This window comes from Neurospora tetrasperma (genome assembly GCF_000213175.1).
Source record: "Neurospora tetrasperma FGSC 2508 unplaced genomic scaffold NEUTE1scaffold_1, whole genome shotgun sequence".
NCBI classification, from domain to species: Eukaryota; Fungi; Ascomycota; class Sordariomycetes; order Sordariales; family Sordariaceae; genus Neurospora; species Neurospora tetrasperma.
Window position 1 is genome coordinate 2571441 of NW_009799099.1, and position 19154 is coordinate 2590594.

Genomic DNA, 19154 nt, shown 5'->3' on the forward strand with positions numbered 1-19154 from the left:
GGGGGGGGTTGCCTGTAAAACTTATGACTTTTATCATAAAAAAAAAGACATTCGAGTCCCATGTGACCTGTTGTAATTGTGCACCGCTCTAAGAGGCTGGAGAAGAAAAAAATAGTAAGTGGTGTAGATAAGTTTGAGCTGCCATGTTTTGAAGTGACCAGCCAAAGCCAGGGGTCGGGCAATCCTCCTTCTGTGTAACTGACACGAGTGCACGCACGCACCATGAACAACCAACCATTGCCTGGTGTTGCGCGTGTCGCGGATTTTTTTTTTGGCGCAATATCGGAGCGGATAGAGACAACTGAAGCTGAAAGATAAAGAGAGTTCCATTACATGTATTCCGGGCCTGCCTTTCATGCGATGGAAGCCCGCTTGCCTTGAATCTTATCGGTGGCAGGCATGCCATAACACACATGTGTGCCGCACCAGCCGTCCAAGGAAAATGTTGGGCGTCAAAGCGGCAAAGGCGTGATTTCGAGGTTGATGATGCACTGCGTTGACCATTTTTTTTTTTAAAATTTTTAAAATTTTTTTTTTTTTTTTTTTATTTATTATTATTTTTTTTTTTTTTTTTGGGAAAATGATGGATGAAGACTCGCTGTGTCGGGAGCGCCGTTGATAGAGACCGATGTCGAGCACTGATGGTGTCGAGTAGTTCACATGCTCCAGGGTAGATATGGTTTGAATTAGTGGACCATTAGGAGGTCGAAATGGCAGCCGGTGTCGCGGTGGAAGTTGGAAATGACCGTGGTGTACACGACGAAAACGAAGAGGGAACCGAACATGAGAGGTCAGGACAGGGGGAATAGAGCGAGATGACACGATCCAGCGGATTTCCAATGTGATAATTGCGAGAGAAGTCATGAAGGTTAGCTACGATACCTACATAGTAACTGTGTTTTGAGTAGTCTAGGGTTCAAGTATGCGTTTATCCGTTCATCTCGTACAACCCCTAAGTACCGGCTACACCTGCAGACGCGGGTTAGCGACATGTCGGTGCGATCCACGGGGGGGTCGCCCGGGCTGGCCGGACGCCGGTCTTGCAGCCCTACGTTATCGACAACAGACGGGGAGATAAGATAAAAAAAAGATGGGGTTTACGGTCCGTGCGAATGCACGCGCGGTCATCGCTGGCTAGCGTTCCGCGAACCGCCCGAACCTTTGCGACAAGACGACGGAGAGGCTCAAAAAGAAGAAATCTCCAGTCCGCTTTGCGCCCAATAATATCTCACTGCCGATACTCATCGAGTCAGCCAGGGATCCCGTCCCCTCAGAAACAGCCCTCACAATGGCCTCCCAACCACCAGCAGAAACTCCCGCCCCGGCGCCGGCGGCGACGACCCCAGAAACCCCCGAGATCATACCCTCAGCCGAGAACCACTACGGTACGCCCAACCTTTTGCACAACTCCGCCATCATCGTTTCCATTCTCGCGCCCATTGGTCTTCTTCTTCCCGGTCGCGGGCGCGGCCAGTTCTCCGTGCAAAACGCTATTCTAGGTTCGGGCACCTTCTGGGGCTTCAATCAGCTCTCGTTCGACTACACGGGCAAGTCGATCTACCAGCGGTCCAACGAGAAGTGGGCCAAAGTGCTGTCTACCGGCGACGCGTTGCCGGAACAGGCCAAGAAGAACAAGGCCTTGATTGAGGCGGAGAGGGCGAGGAGGAAGCTTGCGCAGGAGCAGCAAGACCGAAATGACAAGCATGAGAAGGATGGGGGAGTGTTGACTAAGATTTGGATGGGTGATGAGAGGGAAGGGTGGAAGGAGAAGAGGCTGGAGGAGGAGAAGAAGGCGCTGGAGAGTGGAAAGGGATACGGGAGCTTGATCATGGATCAGATCTGGGAGGTTTGGAATCAGGAGGGTAAGGGTAAGAAGAAGGATGAGAAGGGAAAGGATGGTGATGATACCCCGAAGAAGGAGTAAGAGGCGCAGGAGGAAGGGAGAAGAGGATGTTGGATTACCGTCTGAGACGAGAGCTCCTACATACGGGTTGAGGATGCGGATGAGCAATGATTACTGCATACTACGTTCGACAACGGGCAAACTGTCGCCGCTGAGGGTGCCTGGTTGTGAAGGAAAGAACGTCACGTTGTACAAATATGTTCCAAAATAAAAACCGGCGAGGTTAAAGTACAGGACTGGACGTATTTGTCGGGCTACGTGAGACTGATGCCTTCTCCCTCCTAAAGGTACGCGGAGAGGACGAGAGAGGTGGGAATATTAATATGTACAATACAGCGATATCTCATGCAAAAACGATAAGCAAAAACCCGACGATGTGATAGGACGCTAAGGTATATTCGAGGACATACACTGTTCTGCCACCGAAAATTCACTGGATTTGTGACACACTCAAGTGCAGCCATAAACGGTTGTTTGTTGACAACCAGCATCCAGGTAGGTATCTCTATAACGATCAACACCCTCATCCGGATAGTTGTTGTTTGGATTCGTTGTCGCTGCTCTGTTTCCTTTTGTTCTTTATGTTCTTAGCTCTCAGCCATTCTGGCTTTCAGCTATCCGTTCACTAGAAGCTTCCTCCTTTGCTGAAATTCCCATCAAGCGATTCCACCCTGTATAAGTAGAACGTCCTTTCCCATATTACATGTTTTTTGAATCAAGTAAGCAGTTCTGTGCCATCTTACACTTCAGTAGTCAGGAACAGCCGTAGTCGACAGCATCTCTTCATCTCCAGCTCGCACATTCACATCCCGGCTAGTTTGCGTTCTTCCTTGCCTTCTTCGCTAGCTTCCTCAGAAACTTTTGATGCTCGCGCGCCATCCGATCTTTCTTCCTCTTTTCCCGGTCCTTTTCCGCCTTAATCCTATTATGCAACCACACTTCGCATTTAGCATCGATCTGTGGATGCGGCTTTGTGTCGCCGACTGGGATGCCCATCTTCTTCTGCAGACCCTCCTTGAACCGCAGTAGGAGCTTCATCCGCCGCCGCTCTATTCCAGACAGCTTCTCCTGACCGTCCCATTCGGCTTCATCGTCCAGTTCGTCTTCCCATTCGTTCGGGTTCTCGGCCGTTTCTTCTGGTGAGTCGTTTTCTTGAGGCTCTTCTGGCGTCTGAACAGCGTTTTTTTGTGCTTGTGTCGAAACCTCCCGTCGAGTCTTGACCGGCACCACCTCCTCTTCCCATTCGGCGTTCTTGCGTTGCGCCATTGATGCCTTCAATTTCTCCAACTTTTCTTCCTGTTCCAACTCCTGTTCCCGAGACTTCTCAGCGCCCTGCGATGCCATGAATATCCTTGCCTCCTTGGCCTCCCGTCTGATGTCTCTTTTCAGCGCCCTGACAGCCCGTGACTCCTTTGCTTGGTGATGACCGTCCTTCTCTTTCAACTCCTGCCAGCGCGCAATCGCTTCCTTTGCAGTGCGGGGTGTAAGTTCAGATCGCTCAGGGTCAATGGCAGATGTGACATCGGGACGTCCAGCGGCGTGCCGCCTGCGAATTTCCTGTTCCAGGAGGGCGATGTTGCGGGCAGTCTTTCTGCTTCTTCTAGCATCGGCTTTGGCCGTGCCGTGACGTGCAATACTCTCCTCTCTTTTCTTGAGCCATGGCTTCTTCGGCTTCTCCTGCTTTGGTGACAGTATCCTCGAAAACTCATCTTCCCTGTCATCGAAATCGGTGCCATCCGTGGAGTGAGCCTCTTTGGTCTGCTTGGAGCGATCGCGTTTCTCTAGGCTTCTGGGCTTCTCAATCTGATCTTGGAAATAATCTTGAAGGAAGCTCGACTCCCTGGACTGATCTACAGAGTAAGTTCTCGAGCGAGAAAGCGGCTGATGTAGTGAGATGGGTGACCGAAAGGCGATGTGAGACGATGGTCTAGCCCATAGTGAGGGTCGGCGGGTGAAGGCACCCTTTAGGGCGCGTATTGCTGACATGGTAGGTTAAACCCAGCCGTTTCGGCGACAGTGATAGATAATCGAGTCAGCACGAGGTACAGTGAGGTAACTTCTTAAGGGCAGGTTGTTCTGAATCCATGAACTCTTGACGAGACGCAGGTCGGGACTTGGTGAAGTCGGCTCTACCTAAGTATGTACCTGATGGAGGTAAACAGCAGAGTGGAGAATATGAAGTTATCGATACCTAACGGGACTTGACTGAAACACTGTTACTTGAGCTTCCGCGCAGCGTGTTTTTTCTACCTTATTGGAACCATGCATTTTACCCATCTAACTGCCCCGCAATCCAATTCGGTCCGGACCCGTTCCGTCCCGTCTTGAGTGCCCCTGTGGCTTTGAAGCGAGTCGATCTGCATGCGCCGCCCCGTTCGACGCGTATGCACTGCCATGTCCTGATGAGCTCACGGGTGACCGGGCTCAGCTCTTCAACTACTACACGACTTGCTCGTGGTCTGGAGCCTGTCACATTCGTCATCTCTTTTGGAGGTTATTCTTTTGTCAACCGCATTTGTTCTCTTGACCGTCACTTAAGACATCGACTCTCCTTATCTTCACAATCCAAGTTTTCCTTGTCTCGTATACCTGAAACTGTTATTCGACTCTTCAGTCGTCGCTCGACGGCATTCAATTCTGTGATCGGTAACGGTTAGGTAACCTTGCGTACCAAACGGCATTGCGGCTTGGAATTGATTTAATCGCCGTCCCGAAACAAACGCACTGCCGGCATCTTACATTCCACCATCTCGAACACAGTAACAACCTCCAACGCCGCCCTCATCTTTGAGCCCCGAAGGTTTGTTGTTGGGTCCATCAGCTGGAACCATACGAACACGCCCGGGCTCAACCGGCTGGATCCCGAGTCCCCGACCCAACCGCAGTCCCAACGCAGTGGACCACAAGGACCAACTAGCGAACAAGTGCCTGGAAACGACGCTAGAGAGATCCCGAACCCGGTCACTGCCAAAACACGCCCACCTCAGGTCCACCTGCCTCACCTCGTCCGATTTACTAATTTCAACCTCGGGCTGACTAGCACGTCCTCGATTTCTGCTGCCTCTCTACCTCTAGATCGTCAGTCGCTCCTTGATCATCAAACCTCGCTTCGTTATTCCTGCCTCCACGCTTGCGCCACCCAGAGGCTGCCGCCGTTTGCGTTCTCGAAACCGGTCCGCGACGCATCCATTTTCACTGTTTCTGGGAATGCGATCAATCTCCCCGTCTGCGGGTTAGACAACTTGTAGCAGACGAACATCGAGACATCTGCCCCGCGACGTCCCACATACACCTTTAAGCACGTTGAACCGACGGCGACACTCTCAACAGACAAGGGCGACGACGTCACCGCGAGACAAACATGAACGACCATGAATACTACAGCCAAAAGCCGCTACCTATACCTGGCCAGGCAACGAGCCACCAGGGCGGCGGTGCCAGTCATTATAATCAAAATTATGGCCAGGGGCAACAACCGATGCCAACCTCCTACAGCGCAAACTTCCAATCGCCCTTCGATACCGTCTTTGATGACCATGTCTATCCCGCATCTTCACATCAGTCCGGTGCTTCATCAAGCCGACAACATCTAAATAGTCAGCACTACCAAGACGCGGCCTACCACGGCCCAACCCGCGTTTCCTCCGAGGAAGATATGGCTTACAATCATCCCACAGATGACATCCCTTTGGAGGACCGCAGCGGCGGCAGAAACAAGAACAATGACCCCGAGATGCAAGATCACGTCTACGATGCGCCCCAACCACAGCAAAAGAAGTCACGTAGCGGGCGTGTTAGTGTAGGACAACTGGGAATGCTCGGCTCGAATGCGAAGAGGATACCCTTTGTTGTTTACTTTTTTACCACCGTCCAGGTAGCCGTGTTTATTGCTGAACTCGTCAAGAACGGTATGGACCAACCAACCAAGAAACCGTTTTACTGGCATCACTAACTCATGAAATCATCGCGCATCTAGGCATGGCTACGGGATCACCCATCATGATCAAGCCCCAGTTTAACCCCTTCATCGGGCCTTCCAGCTACATGCTCATCAACATGGGCGCCCGCTGGGATCCGTGCATGCACGCCATCCCGGGCGTCCAAAACGCAACACAGCCCATCAGCTGGCCCTGTCCTAATACGACGACATACGACGTCAATGCTTCGACTATGAAGTGTACTCTTTCCGATCTGTGTGGCTTCGGCGGCGTCCCCGAGCCCTGGTACAATGCGACCGCGACCATGGAAAGCGTTCCCGAACCTAACCAGTGGTGGCGCTTCATCACCCCGATGTTCCTCCACGCCGGAGTCATCCACATCGGCTTCAATATGCTTCTCCAGATGACGATCGGAAAGGAGATGGAGCGGTCCATCGGTTCGATCCGCTTCTTTATTGTCTACGTTAGCGCTGGAATCTTTGGGTTCGTGATGGGCGGAAACTTCGCCGCCAACGGCATGCAGACGACGGGTGCATCGGGCGCCCTTTTCGGTATCATAGCTCTCTTGCTGCTGGATTTGCTCTATTCATGGCGGGACCGCAAGAGCCCATGGAAGGACCTATTATTTATCGGTCTCGACATCGTCATCTCCTTCGTGCTCGGTCTACTTCCGGGCTTGGACAACTTTGCCCACATTGGCGGCTTCTTGACCGGTCTTGCGTTGGGAATCTGTGTTTTGCAATCGCCAAACGCACTCCGTCGACGGATCGGCGACGAACCACCTTACTCGCAGGTTGTCGACACTAACGGCTTCCTGAGGCAAGGGGCACCGCCTTCCTTCTTCAGCAATCCTGTCGGGTTCTTTAAGGGTCGGAAGCCGCTGTGGTGGGTTTGGTGGCTTGTCAGGGCGGCTTTCTTGACTCTTACTGTCGTCATCTTCATCTTGCTGCTTAATAACTTCTATGTGGATCATAAGGAGTGCAGCTGGTGCAAGTATCTGAGTTGTTTGGTAAGTTCTTTCGTCCGCTCCTGTAGAACGAAGATGAAAACTGACTTTCACTCCTTCTTTCATAGCCCGTCAAAAACTGGTGCGAAGATGGAAACTTACAGATCACGACGCAAGATGTCACCCCGAACAAGCTGAAGCGCGACCTTATTTTTGCTGCTGACTTGGAACAGCTTCCGAGGTTGCAAGCATATTTTGCATAAGCAAAGTATCTCTCTAAAGCTCACATTAATGACTCTTTGAATTATTTTTGATGGAGGGCGGCAAGAACACCGATGCTTTCCCATTTTCTACTTTATTGTTACCTGTGCTTTTTTCTACAGACAATTTTGAAAACACGAGGCTACGTTCCTGCCAACGTATAGAAGGGAGTAGTGGTCTTAAATTCACCTCTGGAATATTTGCATAGCATTGGCGTTGAAGGGATGAGAAAACAAATTCGTTCTTTGGTTCAGCAAATTGATTGGGAAATCGTGGTTGCTTTGAGGGGACGCTACAACGATTTGATGCTCAAACCCTTGCTTGGATTGCCAAAGTTATATCAAAAGAACGGCATCTGGAAACCAAATCAAAACTATAATGATAGCAGTAATTATCTTACAGAAGAGCTGGTCTTCGACGAGATAACTTTAGCCAGACATGCCTCCATCTGACGGTGACAAACTTTGAGGGACCGTACTAAAAATTCTTGAGCGACCCCCTTTCAGATTTTAGATTTTTTGTTCAACTGTAGTTTTTTCCGTGGTCAGGTTCGTTCAAACCCAGCAGACCTAGGTGAAAAATAAACAGACTACTTAACACTTGTGGCAAAGATCGCAGGTCGTGTTGCCTCACCAGAAGAGAACAGAGAGAGACGAATTATTGAAATACCGGCACAGCTAAAGAGAGAACAAACAAAGACAGTATGGTAACTCGGTCTATCAATCGGTTTAAGGATGATCAATCAACGCGATGCTTCAATTCAATATGCTTTTTGCTTCTCCTAGTGGTGGTGGTACAGAGTAATATGTGATGGGGGATGAGAGCATTTACAAGGTTCTCCTGACATCTCCATCTCACGTGCTTGCTTTTGTTTTTTTTACAGCATGGCGACCTCATGCTCCTTCTTCTTCTTCCTTACAACTCATTCGGACTTCTCCTGGGACTTTTCCTCAGACTTCTCCTCAGACTGTTGTTGTTCCACAGCCTCAGGTTGGTCATCAGACTTTTCTTCAGAAAAAGCTGCAACATCCACCTCCGCATCGCCCTCTTCAGCCCCCTCTACCTCCTCCACCGGCAAACTCCCATCATCTTCCTCCACCTCCTCCGGGCTCAGCTCGATGGTGCCAGTCTCAACATTCTCCGCTTCCTGCCCATACCACCGGTACGACATACCTTCCTCCTTACCCTCGCCAAAGACCGATTCCCAATCAAGCGGCTTGTCCATACCATACACGTGCACTGGCCTGGTTTTCCCAAGCTCAATCTCCTTCTTGCGATGCATGCGGCCCTTGCGCGTATACTTGTGCAGCGCGCCCTGGAACATCTCATACCAGGCCTTGTCGCGGTCCTCCTGGTCGTCGAGCGTCTTGCACCGCCGCTGGATAACCATCTTGTAGATATTCTCGGCCCGCAGGGCCGGCATGTCCTCGAGCGAGTACTCAACCTCCCACTTGTCGGTGCGGCGCAGGTGCTCGGGGCGCTCGACGTACTCGCCATTGACCTTGTTGCGAATGGTCAGGATCATGCCGAGGAGTTCGGGCTTGGTCTCGGGGAGAATGGACTTGTCGTTGGTCTTGGTGTGCACGGTCTCGTCGAGGGAGGCGATTTCGTCTTCGGGGTTTTGCGTCTTGGATGTGGCGGAGGCGTCTGTGGAGGCGGCAATCTGCTCACCACTTTCTGTGATCTCGCCGGTTTCAGTGGTGTCCCGGGACTTGGAAATGAGCTCTGACAAAATGGTCTCGAATTTACGGAGCTTGGAGTCATCCGCCGCCGCCGCAGACACATCGTCTTCGGCTTTGCCCTTGACGACTTCACTGCGGTCTGCTTTGACTTGGCTGGCGAGGCGAAGGACCAAATCCTTCAACGTGGGTTCCTCCTCAGCCTCAGCCGCCTGACCATTCTCGACCTTGACTTCTGTAGCCTCCTCAGCAGAGACGGCAGACGCAGATTCCTCGGCTGCGTTATCGGCCGCGGACTCGTCAGCCTTGCCCGACTCAGCGCTCATGAGAGCCTCAAGCAGCTCATCTAGATAACGGCGCGCCTCCTCAGGGGCGCTGGCTTCGAGCAAGCCACTCGAGCGAAGGGCCTGCTCAATAGCTTCGCGGACTGAGGTGACGCCGTGCTCCTCGTTTTCGAGGGCCTCCTCGACCTTGACTACCATGTCCTCCCAAACGTCCGCTGTGGTGACCTCCTCACGCGCTTCAGGTTCACTGACAGATTCCTCGGTCGCTTCCTCCACGGCCTCCTCAGTTGTCTTTTCATTGGCAACACCCTCTCCCTTCTCTTCCTTCGGCTCCAGGCCCATCATATCGCGCTCAAACTTCTCAATGATCTTCTTGTTGGCTCCCTGGATCTTCTCAATCTCATCTGGCGTAACCGGCTTGGCAAAGATGTACATGAGCGGTGGGTCAGTTGGCCTTGTCTCAATGTGAAGGCGCAACGACTGCTCTGGCCACTTTGCGGTAGCCCTGTTCAGAATCTTGTTGAGCAGATGGAGACTGAGCTTGAACTCCTTGCCACCGAGGCTGGTGTCACGGGTGCCGTGCAAGGCATAGTCCATTTCGGTAAGCGGAATGTATTGGAAGCCGAAAATCCGCTGGGTGTTGTGGAAGGCAACGAAGATACCGTCCATACGGCCCATGCGGACCTGGAGGGAGTACTTGAGAAAAGCAGAACGGATCATGTCGAAGTATTCGCGCTCAAACGATTCCCAGTTACCGTTCCGGTGGCGGAGCTCGTATCCCAAGCCCTTTTGGAACCCCTTGGCGTCCATGCGGATAGAAATAACGGCTCTTGTCTTGAGATCGAACATGCCGGTGCCCGGAATTCTGGGATCGTAGGCATCGAGCTGTGACCGCATCATGAAGTCTCCTAACTTGGTGTAATGGTATGACTCGGGGCTGTCACGTTCCTCCTCGGTAAGCTGGTGAGACTTGGTTTTGCGATACTTCTCGAAATCTTCCTTGGGCAACGTCAGAAGCTTTTCCATTGACTTTCCAAGCATGCTCAGGACGTTTGCTGTGTCGAATTCCTTGTCCGCATCGATCGCATATACACCATCCTTCCAGTGAAGGAAGGCAGCAGAAGGGGCGCGCATAATCCTGGTAAAGTTTGTCGAATCGGCCCTAAATGACTGAGACATCATTCCGGTGGTGATGGGTCGCCAGGAGGACAAAAGATAATGGAAATGCGCTAGTGTCGAGGTCATACTCGACGTAGAACCCGTGTACTTCTTCTTCGCTTCTCGTGCGATGTCGATAAGGGTGGTATCCTTCGAAGAGGTGATATACTGCTTGAGTGCGTTGAAATCGAACTCCTGAATCGGCATGATACGCGCAAGATAGGGGTCGAAATTCCATACCCGAGACCTAGGATCCTGCATGTGGTAGACTCCAGGGTTGAAAAGGGCTCTATCCAAGCCATAAGACAAACCTGGCACAGGAGGTTGCTCTTTATGGACCGGTATCATTTTGATCAAATCGGGATCAACCCGTCGCACGTGGAGCTTCCTTCCCGGAGGTGGCCATTGTAAATCTTCAGGTGAGCGAGGCTTTGGTTCGGCTGAAGTCTCTTTTGTCTGTTTCTTTGTGGTCGCCGCCGACGTATCCGGTGCTGGAGTTATAGCTGCTGCCGCCGTTGTTTTTTCCAAAACACCCGAGGGCTTCAGTTTACCGTTGGTCTGCAATCTTCTTATCAAACTCTTCGGTTCCGTGGGTTTTGTCTCTGTTGACTTTTGCTTCTTCTTCTTGCCAGGTTTAGACTTGTCTTTGCCCGCCTCCGATCCTACGCTCTCCTGCTCGGCACGCAGCTCCTTTTCAAGCACCTTCCGTAGTACCGCCGTAGCTCGTTGCATCAGTTTGGGATCACTGGCAACAGCAGCAGGGGAACTGCTTGGCTTCGGCTTTGACTTCTTCGCCTGCTTTCCCTTTTTCTTGGAATCTCCCTCTGCCGCTTCTGGTGTGCCATCTTGAGCGCCATCTGTTGTTGTGGGTTCAAGCGCTTCTGGTGTTGTTGTCGTTGCTTGTTCTTGCTGCCCAGCGTTCAGGCTTCCTGTCTCGAGGTCCTTCAAGAAGTTGGTCAACGGCTGTGCATTGGGCGCCCCGCCTCGCCTTTTAGTGGTTTTACTCCTAAGAGCCCGTGGGTGTAGGCGCTGCTTGCCCGGTGCAGGCTTGAAGTCGTTGTCTTTCGGTTCGAGAGCGTTAGCGTGTGAGCTCGGCTTGTCTGGCTGCTCAGTCGAGTAGAGCCTAGCAGGATTGTAGAGAGGGGCGGGCCTCGGGTGAGCATTCGAAATTAGGGTGAGACATGACGTGCGGAGAATGTGCGGCTTGATCGTGCGGCGCGTCTTGCTGGTCAGTTGCAACATCTCTGCGACTTCGGGTCGGCGTTTGCGACTGAAATCGAGAATCCGGACTGGGACGTCCTTCGGATGGTCACTCTACGAAGCGAGCGAGTCTCGGATTGCCGTAAAGTAATCTCTTCCAACGCTGCCAGCACAAAGTCCTCCACGTCCAAGGGTAAAGGAGGGGGAGAGCGGAGAGACAAGAAAACGAAAAAAGAATGGCTTGGTTGCCGGTTTCTCGGAGGGGCCGGTCAACTTGGGGGAGGCAAAACAACGACAATCTTCACACTACGGAACTATGTTTACTATCGTTATCGGTCTCGTCTCTACCTGGATTAATTTTTTTGCTGGGGTTTATTGTCCACTAGCGCCGCTCCATTCGGTGGAGCTTGCTGTCATTTATTTATGGGGCATCACAGTGCCCCACAAAGTGTTCAATTGCCGGTCGTCACGTCCTGGACATTTAGCCGTCACGAATTCCAGCTCCGGGGTTTTTGCATGTACTGTATATGAAGATTCTCCATGCCTTGATCAACTACAGAGATATGCCTGGGTATCGTTTTGCAAATGCATACTCCTCCATGCCCATTAGAAAATACCCCTCTAATGGTTTCTCGTCGGATCATGCTCCAGTCACTCCGATCTAAGAATTGACAGATCGCTTACATGCACCATACCCCGTCGACAAGAAACTCCAACCGGTGCGCCCCACATCGCTAGAACACATAACGCTACCGAATACAATGTAAAGCCATCCTTACCCCTTCACCACCAAGATACCTCCAAGCTCTTATTCCACCTGGGTTCGAAGACGGGCCTCGTTGGCCAGCCGAGTTCCGTCTTCGCGTGTCTTTTCTGCCTCTTCCTTGAGCCCTTGTTGTTCGAGAGACTGTGCGAGCATACCCTCGGCCACGCTCATCCACAAAAGATTTCCGCTCTTCTTTGCCTGTGCCGTGCCTGCTCTTGCGCTTTTCAGCGCCTGTTCTCCAACGACATTTTCGAAGAGCTTGTTACGCATAATGTTCAACGCGATCGACAGGAAATGTGTGTTGCTGGTGTTTTGCGCGCCGTTGAGCGATAGCTTCATGTGCTGCTTGACCTGGTTGATCGGCAGCGGCGGATCCAGCGTAATGGAGGCGAGCACCAGGTTGTATGTAATCCTGATATCCAGATCAGGATTATCCTCACAGAGCGGCCGTAGAAAATCCAGGAGCTGTGCGGTTTCTCCATCACTACGATGTGCTGGCGCTTGCATGATCCAGATCCGATTCAGCGCAGCTAGGATGCATAGTTCCGAAATGATGTGGCTCGTGTTATTTTGCGGTAGTCCACTCCGGTCCATTGCGAACCTCGGGTCTTTCCAGATCACAAGTGCTTCCCCAAGTTTGCAGGTTCCTTGTTTGAAGACTCCGGTCAAGTAAAGAGTCAGCACATCCAAGAACCCTTCTGGCTGTTGCGCCGTACCCAACGCATCGAGACACGCCTTCACCTTCCGCCAGTCCGAAAGAGTGGCGGCTTGCAGTCCAACCAGGACTTGAGCATAGTTGCTCACACCCTTTGCCCACTGGGCATGCGCGAGAGCATCCGGGAGCGGCTTCGGTCCCGAGCCCGAGTTCTTGTCTGAGTAACAGGTTAGCAGAACTGATTGAAAGACCGGTGCTCACTAATGCATACCTTCCAACAACCGCACAGCTTCTGTCCAGATTGTCGAGCTTCTTCCCAAGGTAGTAGATTTGTAAAGTGCCACTATGCCGTTGAATATGTACCTGCGTAATGATCAGTATTCAAGTGTACCTACTTGTCAAATACCGATTCACTTACGCCATTGCGAACGACCCTTGTTTTCCCAGAGCTGATAACACCAAGTAATCGAAGACGCCATCCCCACGCCGGAGGACGGCCTCTGTATCGCGGCTGAGTGTCGGAGCAGCGTCGTTAACAACGCGTCTTATGGGAAGAAGAAGCTCATGCGAAACTGAGGACCAGCTTGGAAGGTTGCGCAGTTCCTCTAACTTGCTCTGAAGGACGCTCAGCTTTTGAGCAGCATCTCTGTGAGACTTTTGCCGAAGGCTGCAAGCAAGATCGAGCAACAGTAGAAGGACGTCGAGCTGAGGAAGGTGAGCAGCATCATCAAATTGCAGTTTCTGTGCCTGCGCAATACAATTTTGAACACGGTTGATCCAGTCATCCTTCATCGTGTTGAGATGAGACAGTCCTTCCAGGAGCATTACCATGACAAACATAGCCTTCTCGTCCCTTGTTGTCGCAATCGACGCCATCCGGCGCAAGTTTTCCAGCGCATGGTGATCAGCAGCAGTTCCTGACTGAATATGAAACGCGGCTTTCAGAAAGCGAAATGCATAGACCCATGGTGCGTGTTTGTACATAGTAGCATCCATTATATGGGTATCAAGTGACTTGAACGCTGCTCTTGGATTGCGTTGAAAAAGCGTCTTCATTAAGAGAAACTGCGAGCAGTATTTGAGGTCGATGAAACGATGCTGTTATTTAGAGTCAGCCCTAACCCGTCTTCAGATATCTGCTGCCCACTGTCCTCGAGTGACATACCTTTTCGCAGACCAAAATACCCCTGGTAAGAGCAGTTTCGGCCTCCATAATATTGGTGGTTTCCTCTATGAGAACACTGGCGTATCTAAGACAAAGTCTAGCTTCGAGACGCGGCCACAGCTTATTGGAATTCATGGCGACTTCAAGACAGCCCAGGCCTGTCGCTACCATCTTATGGTATTGTTTGACCTCACTATCTGACATTGACCTCGCAATTTTGGAGGCTGCAGCGTGTGCTTTGGCGAAGCAGTCTTCGGCCACGCATAGCAACAGTGGCAGCGTCTCGACATGGCCGGTTCTTTGCGCCGAAGCAGATGATTTCGCGACAGAAGGGGGCCGACCTGACCCGCGTGGCGTAGCCCTTTCAGCAGGTGTCGCTTGGGGTTGTAGGAGCCTCTCATCTGGCCTATGGCCGTTCTGCCGAGAGATCGGCTGATGCAACTGTTGTGTCTGTACATGCGGGGAGCTCTGGGGTTGTGAAGGTTGAGAGTATGGTTGTTGCCGTGCCTGTTGTTGGTGATGTTGATTCGGTGTGTTTCGCTGCTGCTGCTGCTGCTTTTGGTATTGCCGCTGCTGTTGGTCATGCTGATTTGTTGTCTGTTGAATCTGTTGCAGCGGTATTTGCTGATTGTGCCGCGAAATTTGAGGCAGAGGTAGCTGAGGACTTGGCAAGGTCATCGAATGAGGTGCTGGAAGGATACGATTTGTTTGTACAGGCGGAACATATTGCTTTTGGAGGAAGGAAGGATCGACGAATTGAACGGGCGCCGTCGTCGTTTGCGGGGTATGAGCGAACGACGTGGTAGGCTTGGAGCTATAATTCGACAGGTTGACCGGGTTATTGGAATCAAAGGTCGGTTGCGCCTGGGGATAGGCTGACTGCGCGTACGGGACCTGTGGTTGCTGACTATGTTGAGATTGTTGAAGATACTGAGGGTGCCCATTCTGGTAGCCATTCACGTATTGCTGCTGGTGGTGCTGATGGTGATACCCGGCAACGGGCTGAAAGGCTTGTTGAGCTTGCTGCTGCTGCTGCGGTTGCTGATTCTGATTCTGTTGAGGGTAAATGCCGTATGGCTGCCCCGGGGGCATCGCATCGTGATATGTCATGGCATTTGTCAATTGGAGAATGGTCTCTGTCTCTTCGGGTCGCGGCGGGCGTAGATAAGTTCGTGCATCGGCGGTGGGAACTGCGCGCTATCGGTGTCGGGTTACTCAGATACTGGGCGAATGTGACAGATGAAGGTCGCTAGGAGCGTAGCATGGTCAATGTTCGTTTAAAAGAAGGATTTGACAAAGGCGACGAAAGTTTTCAAGGTGTCTGTGATGTTGGCAGGAAGAAGAGCAGCTTGCTTCCAGTTGATGTCTGCGTGGTTGCTACTGCCGTGTCTGACTGTTAGCGCGCTGCCGCCGCGGCAAGGACAGTCCATGCGTCCACAGACGCTATCCTTCTGCTGATTGGCGCCCGATGACGGGTGCTATGTGGCCCACAATACATAGCAGGCAGGGCAGGCATCACCAGAATCCGCATTTGCTGGGCGCGCTGCAGGTCCGACGGGAAGACAGGGCAGGGGACGGGAATCGACTGGATGCAACAAGGAATGCCGAGTTTCCCACTCGTACCACTCGCTGTCCGCCCGACTGTTTGGGGCCCATCAGGGCATGATGCTGTGGAGACGGAAACGAAGATGGGATGGAACCGGACTAGACTTTCGAACCTTGGGAGCTCACCCGCGCCGTGGGCTGAAAAGGGACGAGTCAATAGGCTGGGGAGTCCGTCTTGAGGCGCGATATTTTGAATTGAAGGTTGAAATTCTAAGGTAACATCAAGTAAAGTAGTTCCAAACCGCGATTTGTTGTCATCGTCATCAACATCGTGATAACGGTATAGGGGGGGAGCAGCGCCAGGTCAAGGACCGCCGCCAAAAGATTGACTTTGCTGTCATTTCTTTGTACCTCGGCACTTTGAAGTCGGTATAAATAGAAGTTTGTCTGTCGGTCATCCACGAGCTTTTGATATTCTTTCCTTTAACATACCTACTCTTTCAGCTCTTATCATCCTCACAATTTCCTCTTCAACACTTGTACGGGTAGGCCGGGTCAACGGTCGTTTAGGCGTAATCATGGACTGGTTCGGTCGCGCCAAGATCTCTTTCACCCACCACACATCACCACTTACACTCCAGCAGAAGGATGGCACGACGACCGACTTACTCAAGGTCTGCGAACTGGCCACTCCGCCATGCCAACTGAACCCGCTTCTGTTTAACGGACATGTCCAGACCATGTGGACTGTGGTTAAGGAGCATGGCCCCCAGATCTACTATCGCCGGAAGATCTTCGATTCAGACCACAAGCTCTACGCCGGCACCTTCACTGTCGATTTTGTGACTGAGCCGCACCAGGACTTTGAAGAGAAACTACCTCCTAGGACCGCTTACTTCTCCGAACAAGATTTCGCCAACCTACCTTCGGATGACAGCAAGCCTATGCTTATCGTGCTCCACGGTTTGTCCGGAGGCTCGCATGAAATCTATCTCCGTCACGCCATTTTGCCTCTTGTTGAGAGTGGCAAGTGGGAAATCTGCGTGGTCAACTCTCGTGGATGCGCCAACAGCGCCGTTACAAGCGGTCTCTTTTTCAATGCCAGGGCCACATGGGATATTCGACAAGTTGTGAAATGGGCCAGACAGAACTTTCCCAACCGTCCCCTTTTTGGCGTTGGCTTCTCTTTGGGTGCGAACATTTTAACTAATGTAGGTAACTTGAACCGTCAACGTAGGCAACTTTTTCGAACCTCCACTAATGTGTCCGATATAGTATGTCGGAGAGGAAGGAGAGGGTTGTCTGCTGAAGGGTGCAGTTGCGGTTGGAAACCCGTTCAACCTAGATGTCACCAACAGAGCTTTACGGCGAACTCACTTGGGAAGACTTTACCAACGGGTGATGGGAAGTAAGTTCAATCAACTAATCACATACTGCTTCACAAAGATGCTGACTCACATGTCATTTTGCAGCCAACATGAAGAAGCTGGTTGCGAACCACAAGGAGACCGTGCTCAAGTACACCAACCTTGACTATGACAGGATACAGAACATCACCTACCTGAACGAGTTTGATCGTGAAGTGCAGACCGTAACCTGGGGCTACCCCACCGAGGACGCCTACTACCGCGATGCTTCCTCATGTGACGCTGTCCTAGGCATCAGGATTCCCTTTATGGCCCTCTCTGCTGCTGATGATCCGGTGAGCATATCTTATCCTTTTAGTGCGGTTTCGAAAACCCCCATAAGCGTAGAGCTGACACATCACTAGATCGCTGTTGAGGAAGCCATCCCCTACCAAGAGATCAAGCAGAATCCCTATACGGTTCTTTGCCTCACGTCTCTCGGCGGACATCTTTCATGGTTCGAGCTTGGTGGCGGACGATGGCATACTCGCCCTGTAAGTTTCTTTTTCTTTTTTTCTTTTTTTTTCTTAGTTTTTTTTTGTCTCGCTTTCCGGTTGCTTTTTGCTGATTTGTTGTCTAGATCTGCAACTTCCTGAACAAGATGGCTTTCGATATTGACTTGGACGCCATCAAGCCTGATGCTTGTGACAAGTTCGATAGCCAGTTTAAAACTCACTTCGACCCTGTGCAGCGAAAGTTGCAGATTCTCGATCTGAATCAATAAATGGTGGTGGAATGAACACTTGAGAAATCGAAGACTGTACATAGATTAGCTATAGAGATAGGTCCATCACTTGGGCCTGAAGGGTTTAGACGCGCTTCAGGGCACATTGGGGCTGCACATAGACTTAGATTCGTGCTTTCGACTTGGGTACAGGTCCGGACGTACGTTCATTGATGGCTTATACGAGCCACGAGCTACACCATCCTGACGGTTTCCGCCTAATAACATCTACCGACTCATGAGAAAGAGGCTGGACCAAGGCTGGCGTGCCCAATTGGTATCTTTAATTTCCACACACAAAATCAGTCAGAACTTTTCCCCAAGCCAAGCCATCCTACCCGCCGCCAGACTTTGATTGATATAAACGCCCAGACGCCATACATGCGAAGAAAAAATGCTTGGTGTAGGTATTACACGACAAACTTCCACCCTTCCCGTCTTCACTCTCCCAGCCCATTCCCAGGAGGGACCTTCAAAGCTCCCAGCATCCTTGCTTGATTATTTATTCGGGAGCAGCGAAGGATACCGACTTCTTCTTTTTCGACTTAACGGCTTTCGTGCCTGCAGACGAGAACTCCTTGACATCTCTGGAGTCGTCGTCGTCGTCGCCCTTGCCACCGCCCGACTGCTTGCTGCGCTTACGCTTCTTGCGCAGCGAGTCCTTAGTCTCTTCAAGTCTGGCCTTGCGCTCGGCCTCCTTCTTCTCGGCTTCAGCGCGTCTCGCCTCGCGAATCTCCTCCATTTGTCGCGCCTTGATCATCTTGGACTCGATCTGGCCCTCCTTTTCTGCTTGTACGATGGCTAGGATAGTGGCCATGCTCTCCTGTACAAAGGGGGGAAACATGTCAGTTACTTGATGCTTTCCGGTCTTGAAACCTAGCAAAAGAAAAACCAAAAAACCAATATGACCCCAGACGCTAACGAAATAGAGCTTACCTTATCATCAACAAACACCTTGCCCTTCTTCTTTCCCTTTGGCTTGGTCACACCAACGGGGGTGATCATGTTGAGTTCCGGAATCGCAAGCTCCTTTTCGCTGTAGGTCTTCTTCTTCTTTTTCCTGGCAATAAGTTCTTGGATGTTCGGTCGGCCCTTGTTGGCAGTCACGAGAGTGTGAGCTTTGCCCTTCGGCTTTCCCTTAGACTTGAGCACTCCATCGTTCCTCGACCTCTCCGCATCTTTGCTGCCCTTGATGCCAGATTTGTTCGCAGCGTGCTTGTTCTTTATCGTCTTTGTCGGCGCCATTGTTAGTTGTGGTTGATTCGTTGATTAGGTCGCAAGAAATCAACGATAGATGGAATGGTGGTTCGGGATATGGATGGGTGGATGGAGTACGAATACTCTCGAATGTATCCTGTACGCTGTCGCTTCAGTTCGGTCGACTTCTGGGGAAAAATTTGGGACCGGAATTGGTCCCTGCCTTATCTTATCGCTGTTAATCCAAGGTACCTAGGTACCTACCTCTAGGTAGAGCTTGAATAGCACTGTATCAATGCCTGGGTGAGCGCGGCTACGGGGCAGTGG

General features: G+C 51.5%; 7 protein-coding genes across 7 annotated transcripts; 3 read left to right on the top strand and 4 right to left on the bottom strand.

The window, feature by feature from the left end:
• Window positions 1-1180: 1180 nt before the first annotated feature.
• Window positions 1181-2137, top strand: NEUTE1DRAFT_127570 (uncharacterized protein; the record flags this gene model as incomplete). Its single annotated transcript, XM_009849677.1, has 1 exon — window positions 1181-2137. One exon carries the CDS (start codon window positions 1289-1291, stop codon window positions 1922-1924), a length of 636 nt encoding a protein of 211 aa, XP_009847979.1.
• A 141-nt stretch (window positions 2138-2278) lies between these two features.
• NEUTE1DRAFT_144127 (uncharacterized protein) lies at window positions 2279-4004 on the bottom strand (the record flags this gene model as incomplete). Its single annotated transcript, XM_009849678.1, has 1 exon — window positions 2279-4004. The coding sequence occupies one exon, from the start codon at window positions 3887-3889 to the stop codon at window positions 2717-2719; it is 1173 nt and encodes a 390-aa protein (XP_009847980.1).
• Window positions 4005-5156: 1152 nt separating this feature from the next.
• On the top strand, window positions 5157-7415 carry NEUTE1DRAFT_76205 (uncharacterized protein; the record flags this gene model as incomplete). The annotated part of the gene is made up of 3 exons (XM_009849679.1): window positions 5157-5811; window positions 5880-6850; window positions 6916-7415. The coding sequence occupies 3 exons, from the start codon at window positions 5265-5267 to the stop codon at window positions 7048-7050; spliced, it is 1653 nt and encodes a 550-aa protein (XP_009847981.1).
• A 546-nt stretch (window positions 7416-7961) lies between these two features.
• On the bottom strand, window positions 7962-11411 carry NEUTE1DRAFT_119892 (uncharacterized protein; the record flags this gene model as incomplete). Its single annotated transcript, XM_009849680.1, has 1 exon — window positions 7962-11411. The coding sequence occupies one exon, from the start codon at window positions 11409-11411 to the stop codon at window positions 7971-7973; it is 3441 nt and encodes a 1146-aa protein (XP_009847982.1).
• A 766-nt stretch (window positions 11412-12177) lies between these two features.
• Window positions 12178-15065, bottom strand: NEUTE1DRAFT_144130 (uncharacterized protein; the record flags this gene model as incomplete). The annotated part of the gene is made up of 4 exons (XM_009849681.1): window positions 12178-13007; window positions 13062-13153; window positions 13209-13888; window positions 13956-15065. The coding sequence occupies 4 exons, from the start codon at window positions 15063-15065 to the stop codon at window positions 12178-12180; spliced, it is 2712 nt and encodes a 903-aa protein (XP_009847983.1).
• Window positions 15066-15813: 748 nt separating this feature from the next.
• Window positions 15814-17871, top strand: NEUTE1DRAFT_127575 (uncharacterized protein; the record flags this gene model as incomplete). Its single annotated transcript, XM_009849682.1, has 5 exons — window positions 15814-16711; window positions 16776-16908; window positions 16973-17202; window positions 17272-17400; window positions 17487-17871. The coding sequence occupies 5 exons, from the start codon at window positions 16079-16081 to the stop codon at window positions 17628-17630; spliced, it is 1269 nt and encodes a 422-aa protein (XP_009847984.1).
• A 71-nt stretch (window positions 17872-17942) lies between these two features.
• On the bottom strand, window positions 17943-18941 carry NEUTE1DRAFT_57533 (uncharacterized protein; the record flags this gene model as incomplete). The annotated part of the gene is made up of 2 exons (XM_009848997.1): window positions 17943-18453; window positions 18567-18941. The coding sequence occupies 2 exons, from the start codon at window positions 18873-18875 to the stop codon at window positions 18133-18135; spliced, it is 630 nt and encodes a 209-aa protein (XP_009847299.1).
• Window positions 18942-19154: the final 213 nt, after the last annotated feature.